The sequence below is a fragment of the Apis dorsata genome, unplaced genomic scaffold (genome assembly GCF_000469605.1).
Source record: "Apis dorsata unplaced genomic scaffold, Apis dorsata 1.3 scaffold_390, whole genome shotgun sequence".
NCBI classification, from domain to species: Eukaryota; Metazoa; Arthropoda; class Insecta; order Hymenoptera; family Apidae; genus Apis; species Apis dorsata.
Genome location: NW_006263651.1, coordinates 613,861 through 621,774, shown reverse-complemented (window position 1 = coordinate 621,774; position 7,914 = coordinate 613,861). Strand labels below are relative to the sequence as shown.

General features: G+C 38.5%; 2 protein-coding genes across 3 annotated transcripts in view; one reads left to right on the top strand and one right to left on the bottom strand.

The window, feature by feature from the left end:
- Positions 1-7,914, bottom strand: part of LOC102676011 (pseudouridine-metabolizing bifunctional protein C1861.05) — a 32,275-nt gene that overhangs the window by 17,595 nt on the left and 6,766 nt on the right. The window lies entirely within an intron of this gene.
- Positions 1-7,914, top strand: part of LOC102675779 — an 11,996-nt gene that overhangs the window by 1,430 nt on the left and 2,652 nt on the right. For both annotated transcript variants that reach the window (XM_006619127.2, XM_006619126.2), the window contains exons 2-3: positions 3,325-3,763; positions 7,103-7,466. In XM_006619127.2, the coding sequence (XP_006619190.1) occupies positions 3,325-3,763; positions 7,103-7,389 (726 nt within the window). In that variant the 3' untranslated portion in view covers positions 7,390-7,466. The remainder of the gene's footprint in view (positions 1-3,324; positions 3,764-7,102; positions 7,467-7,914) is intronic.

The window sequence follows — 7,914 nt, the reverse complement described above, 5'->3', positions numbered from 1 at the left end:
TTTTTTTTTTTTTTTTTATATTATCCTGTAATAGAACTTTCGTAAGGAGAACTTGATTGGCAAATCCTGGAATCTAGACTCTAATCATGGTCCAGTGATCCAATCGTATAATTCTCTTCTCCCTTACTTCAATGACTTATATTATCTCGGTCAGATCGGATTAAGAAGTTTGTGACGAAATCTCTTTTCTTTTGATATTTTTATATATATATATGTATCGTATGTGGCTTTATCCGATCGTCTTCAAGCGAATTTCACCTTGGGTCACCTCAAGATGACTTTTCATGGTAAAGGTGGAAAAAGTTAATCGTCGAGATTTGAAAGAGGGAAACTTTGGAGGGAAATCGGAGATACGCGTCACGAGGAAATAAAGTTTCGAAGGAAACTCTCGTCTTCTCGCTCGATCGCCAACGAATCTCGAACGAATTTTATTTATCCAATTTCCTCGATCGATAATATAATCGATCGAAACTACGAATACGAAACACGCACAGGATACTCATCGCTTTATTGTCCACGGGGAATGCGTGTTCCCTTATCTAGATTCGTATCAAATTTGTTCACATTTATGAGACGATATCGAAACGGATACTACGTTTCATCGAAACGAGTTGTTGAACGAGTAGTTGTCAGCTGTTGGGTCGGGTATTAAAGAAAGAAAAATCGAGAATATCGTGCACGACGAGCAAATATCATCGAGTTTTATGCTCGATGAACGAGTGGGCCATTATACGCATGTATAGAAGGGAAGGAATGTCGTTAGCGAGAAATAAGTGGCTCGTTTTCGCAATAAGAGAATCGGTAATATCGCGATCAAGAGCCCCGGATTTCTTACGATGGATTTCTTACGAGGGGATAAATCTACTCGAATCGAGTTCGAGCTGGATTTTTCCCTCGATTCGTGTGAAATGGGGGAGATAAAATAAAAAGAAAAAAAAAAAGGAAAAAAAGAAACGCGAGAAACGGAATGCGAAAAAGATAATATACCGTATCGACATGAAAGAATACATCGAGCAGAGTTGAAGAAATTATCGAAGCGATATATCGCATGTCTTAGCGTTGGAATAATTTAAAGCGTCTCTGCTACGTTCGATTAAACTTTCGCCCGAGAAGTTAGAAATTTCGCACCTATCCCCTCCTCGATCTCTCGTCGAAAACGATTTCCAACAACGATAATTTTATCCCAAAACTCGACGTGGAAGGATATCGAAGGAGGAGAGTAAGCACAAAAAAAAAAGTAGCAGAAAAATCGGTTTTCAGGGGAGAAAAAGAAGGAAAGGAAAATAGGGGAGGCGTGGTACCTCTTATCACTTCGCATCGTAACGTTCGATAAAGTATTGGGCAAGGAAAAGGATAGGTTTCCGGTATCGAAGCCGGGATCAAGTCCAAACGCTGCTCGCGTTGCTGGCAGAGAAATCGTGGGTGAATCATAAATAGGATGATGCCTGACTTGGCGAATCTAAGTGGCAATCGTACATTTTCATCCCCCTTCCAATCTTAAAAGAGAGCTTCTCGGACCCGATTGAATCTTCATTTTCATTACGTGGCAATATTTCTTATTCGATCTTTCCCCTCTTATGTCAAACTTTGTCCACGTGTATTGAAACGCTATTCCCGGTACCGTTTAATCGATAAACATAAAAAATATACAGGGTCGACCGGTGGCCAAAAATCGATTTAATCTCTGCCGTAAAAGGAATAGGATATAACGTCGATCGTTAGACATTGGAGAATTATATGGCCGTGGTGTAGGCTCGGGTAAATATTAAAATGATTTCAATAACTCTAAATTTGATTCGAGAAGTATCTTTGTTAGACAAATTTGCATCCAGCGCGTTTGCATCTTTGTAATTAATTTTGCGTACGATATTGGCCGATCTAACGACGAGTACAGTTATGGTATCGTGATGTTATTTATATCATATATTACAAATTATTTATAAACGTGCAAACATACTTGGCAAACTTTGCGTTTCTTTGTCTTTTTTATATCGCTCCGCGTTATTATTATATCGTGTGCAAGTGTATATATAAAAATATATAGGGGGAAGCAACGACCTATTCGATCGAACTTTAAAATCAATCGACTCGATTCGTTATTCTGAATAGTACGGAGTATATATGTATACTTGGAGGGATAAACGAAGAATAAATTAACGCCTATTGGAATGAATAATTTCGTTGGACGAGGAAAAATAATGGGTTGGATACGAAGATTCGAAATTAATCGATTCTTACTTGGACTTTTACTTTTTATAAATGGCGCCGTTTATTTTTAGAGAATTCTTAATTGCCGATTGAAAGTTTTAATCGTGCCGTTCCCACGTTACCACCTATCGAGCGGAAACAAGTTGAAACTTTAAATAAGCTTCGCTGAGCCTAAACAGTCTGAAATTTTTATCAATGCTACAACGTTGATGTATTATAGTAATTACACGCGTTGTTCAAACTTGAACAAACTTGAAAATTCTGTCTCTTCATTTTTATAATTTGATTTTAGTAATTTTCGATCTTTGCTTTTCAAAAATTCTTCTCTTTTTCTTTTCGAATGATAAAAAAAAAAAAGGAAAAATATTTTTTTAGTCATCGGATTTGTTACAGACTTGGAAAATATTCGATGAAATGAACTAGGCGGCGGAGCTAATTAAGAAAGAGTGAACTAGTTTACCGGCACCTCGTTACTCGTCACGATGAAAAATCAGTGTCACGGGGATTATTAACAATTCCGATCTTTGGCCTGCTTCTCTATCCGTATCTGCAGTCATTATTCTTAGCCCCGTTCTTATCTAGGTCGATCGCATAATCGACGGAAAATGTGCGTATCCTCGAATAATCGACCTGGATACATGCAGTATCGTCTGCTCGATTTCCATTATCCATGCTGCTCTAAAATTCCAAAAAACTTTATCGCCTCTATCTTTATCCTTTATTTATTTTCCAACCGAAAAATCTGCCAAATTATCACGAATTATCATCGCGAATTATCATGTACAACGAGAAAACTCCATCGAAAATCCCGCAAAATGGTAATTTAACTCTATAACGCTATAACTCTATCGGGTCTAACTCATAAATAACGGTTCGATATCGAAACAAGGGTTAAAAATATCCATTTAAAAATATCCGCAGCCGATACTCTTTCGGCGAACGATGCGTAAATTTAGCCTCCATCGGATCGATAACGTTTCGAGCGAAGTCGAAAACTTCCCAGTTCTATGAACTTCGCCTACACTTCGCGTACACGTACACACATATAAATATAGCGCGTATAGAATGCACGAATTTGATTATTGGCGCGAACTCGGATTATTGATTTCGTTGCAGATGGAGTACGGGAAGGATCTACGATTCAGCGAGCAATGGGACCGTTTGCAGAAGGAGTTCACCTGCTGCGGTGTGACCGGCCCTAAGGATTTCGGTAACCGATGGCCGCTCACCTGTTGCGGACCATCTGGCAACGTTAGCGACAGTTGTCAACCGTATACGAAAGGATGCGAGGAATCGTTGATACGATGGCTACGAAAAACTGCTGACTTGCTGTTCGTGTTGGGCTTCTGCGTGATAGCGTTCGCCAAATTGTGTTTCCTCGGTATACTGCGTTACGAGATAAGGGAGATGATACAGAAGATACGATTGTTAAGGGAGCCACCGCCGCCGGCGACCACCCTCGCGCAACCACCGTTCTCTCAAGTGATACCGGAAGCGACCAACAACGGGAGCATCGTTCGACGCACCACTCTGCCTAACGCTGTCACCCCTTCCGGTATGTTTTCTCCTGCTTATATTATTATATCATTTTTCGTGCAACTTTTATCGAATCTCTTTCCAATAATAAGAAAATGGGGAAAATTAGAAAGGGATAAGTTGAAAAGAGTTCGTTGCAAAAGGGATGACGCGTTCTTTTTCCCCCGCAAATTTTTGAGAATTTTTGGAATATTTATTTTCTTTGGGAAAATTTTGGAAGTCTTCAAATGATTTACTGATAACTTTGAAGATTTCACGTAAAGGGATGGGATATGAACGATGTGCATGTTTGATTTTGGGCGATGGACACGTAAAAAGGCACGTTTGGACGTCCGCATGGCATTAGGCCAAGTTTTCTAAGTTCCATCGTCACTTGGTGGCCACGTTATGAAGAAGAAATGATTATTTCCAAGTGTTTAAATATGCCTCTTATATCAAAGCATTTTAAAGGATTTATACGCCAGAAGTGAATTATATAAAATTATCCTAGCAAACAATATTAAAAAGAAAACAAAAAAGTTTCTAATCTATGCAAACGTGGGAAAACAATTGTTCTCGCGAAACTTTTAAACAGACTTTTTGCTTACTTTACAAGAAAACTCACGAGGGAAAAAGATATATATATATATATCTATAAAAATACATTTTCCCTCGACTGGAAATTCTCACAGAAGCTGTTTATCGGGGATTTCCGTTGAAAATGAAATTTTCGTTTCGAGATTTACCAAACAAATGGATTAACGTTTATTAAGGTCATCCCACGATTCCTATTACAACCCCTCTTTTTCTTTCTTTTTTTCACTTCTTTCATCGACTTCTCTCGCAGCTGGCTGGCTTCGCAGTCAATAGCACTTACACGGTTTAAACGATGCAAAAGCGTGACGAAAAAAAAGAAAGAAAAAAAGAAAGAAAAGAAAAGAAAAGAAAAGAAAAATAGGATTAACAGCGAAAAGGCAACGAGAGATAATTGGATAAACACGAAGTTAACCGTATATACGGTATATGCGACGTCAATAAGAAATTGGGAAATTGGAACGGGAACAAACGACGACGAGCTGTCTCCAAGTATCTTTTCACGAAACCCCGATAGTTGATATATCTCGTACATCGTATACGCGAACTAAAGAGACTAAAAACGAAGCTGCTGAATAGCACGAAACGAAAGTTTCAATAGTTCCTTGACGAGAAACTATAAAATCAGACTGACCGGAACCGTACTGTGCAATCATCGAGATTCCTCGAAGATAAACGTGGCGAGCGTGTAGTGCGGCTCGATCGAGATTCGTGTTCGATCAACTGGTTCCATTGATTTCGAATAAATACGTTTACACGCAAGAAAATGAGGCAAATCCTATCACGGACGCGGTTGAAACACGCGAGCTTCGATCCTCGTAACAAATCCAATGAAGATTTATGATGTAGATAAGCCGCGAGTTGCAAACGAGGAAATATTCTCCAAGTTTTTCTAATCCCTGGTGGTTGGAAGTATTTCTAGTAAATTGGAGGGTGACTGAACAATATACTGAACATTTTGAGCGAGGGTAGATGTGTGAGGTATGTAAAGGAAGGAAGGAAAGAAAGAAGGAAAGAAAAAAAAATGCCGAAAAATAATTGGCACGAAACAACAAAGGGGTTAACGACACGGAAGAACTGCGTGCATGGAGGAGTCGGCTCGTTTCACAGTCGGCGAATGTGAAATAATTCCATGTTGAAGCTGGCGATCTTGGGTCGGGGCTAGTCTAGTTTAAGCGATATAACTCGGCCTGTGTATGCCTGCCTTTGCACGTTTTGGGATCGGAATAGAAGAAGTAGGGCATTGCGTGCTCGAGTATAATAAGTATTTAGCACCCTGTTCGTACCGTCTCATAATTATACAAACAGATAGAACGAATTTTAAACTTGATAGCGGCACCTAAGAACGATCGTATATGCGATTTTAGTGAAAGGTCAAATCGCGAAACGATAAGAGGGAACCCGGTGGTATCGCTAATCACAGCGTGAAAATTGATTCTATTTAAAGTTTATTATTATCACAGGGTTTATAATCGTTATAAACCATTTCTATTCCTTTGAACTTATGGATACGAGAAGTATATCGATTTTTGCCAATTTTTCTACGGATATTTTATATCGATAATGAAAATCTCGATAAAATCTCGCAGTTTCCTAAATCTTCAGCATTATCTTCTCAAGGTCTTTCGATTGTTGGTGAAGAGAAAGCGTGAAGAAGAGACAATTTCTTTGAGATCTTGTCAACTTGTCCTTTTTTTTTTCCCAGAATTAATCCTTCCTCCGCCACTTTTTTATCCAAATTAAAGAAAAAATGTTTTTTCCATTGTCGATTTTATTAGTTAAATTCTTAGCACAGCTTCTCTGTAAAAAAGAGTTTTTTTCTTTTCATCGAATAATCTCCATAATAGATTTTAAATTTTTCCGAAACGAATCTGCACACGTAGAATCTGTATCGCTAAAAAATTAGCGATCAATTTTTAAAGAGCAGTCAAGTATACGAGAATTGAAAAGATGTATCGCATAGTTGCTTGCCATCTGTGCGAAACATTCATCCAATGCATGGAAATGGAAAGAAGAACGATGATATAACCCTAAACGAGCATAAAAATACCATCTTATTTTCCCTCTCGTTATGGAAAAAAGGGGAGGAAATAGTCCAATGTATATTATCTCCCCTTATAATCGAATTTACATCTCTTTCGAGCCGATCGAGAATGTATCCGCAACTTGTTCAACTATCCTCTTTCTTATCTTACGACATTACATTAATCTCGAAGATTGTAAAAGTTCATTATCGACTTAGCTAATCTAGGGGGGTGTTATCTGCACGAATGCGTGCGATCAATGGATCTCGTATGAACAAGCTCGATCAAGCTAAACTGATAGGGAGGCGATGTAATAAAAGACTGATAACACGCGATGTACATCAATAACTACCTTAACGTTACAACCATTATGGATGTTAATAATAGCACAGCGGTGTAAAAGTCAAAGGTTCTTGCGATTGTTTTGCCATTTCTGTACGCATAGTGACGCGAAAACGCGCATTATACGATAATGAAGATTATATTCGAAATAATCGACGAGTTTCTCGGAAAGAAAGAGCGAGAAAAAAAAAAAGAAAAATAAAATTTTACAATTTAGAAAACACGAGAGAGAAGAATATATAATAATTTTTCGAATTGTCGCTCGAAAGGAAGATGTTATACCGATGTTTCGTTCAAAACTTTTCAAAAATTGAAAAGTCACAGCGTGAAAAAAAGTATAAAAAGAAAAATTAAGATCCCTTACTCGAGAGATTTCGCGAAATTATCCATCTTGATAACAGGGAAAATTTAAATTTCAGGAAACGCATCGTTGTTGATTCAAACGGAGGAATGCAACACCGGAAGGCATCCTCTGTTGGCGAACAATTTGCAGGATGGTGGGGCGGACAGCGACACGAACAGTCATTGCGCGTTGATCCTCGAGGAAACAACGCCTACCTCGGCGAATCATAATTGCGGTAACAGAGAGAAAAGCAATGGCAACAACAATTACGAAATGCGAGAATTCAACAGGAGGCTGTGGTTGTCGAACGGTGGCAGCCCGGGCACGGGTATAACAGCCGGTGGTCAAAGCAGGCGCACCTGACTATGGAAGTGGTGGCGAAACACGTCGAACCGTCTCCTCTACAGGAGCAATCGGTCTGCCGAGATCACCGTGTATAAGTAAGCCTATCTGTATATGCGTGGCTCTGAAATACACACGCGAATAACCCATGTTAAAACATACGAGAGGACAATTTTTTCTTTTTTTTTTTATTTAAAAAAGAAAAGAGAAGCGACAAACGCGAATCAACCTTCGGATTTTCATTTGGTGGTCGAATAGTTAGTTGGTAGAATTATTAATTAATCGTTAAATATGAGAGATAAGCTTGGAGAATTTTATTTATTGTATTATTGTATCCAAGGATTAAAACAATCGTAATGATAATGATAATAATAATTTCTTTCGATTCGAAGGGAAAGCTTAAAATTAATAGGAAAGGAGAGTAGATCTTTCACTCAAGAAAAGACGATACATACGTTATTATAGGCACGACAGATTGTAGAGACGTATCGAAAGATATTACATTCAGGTTATTGATTTTCACGTAAATCGACGTTTCCGTCGAAT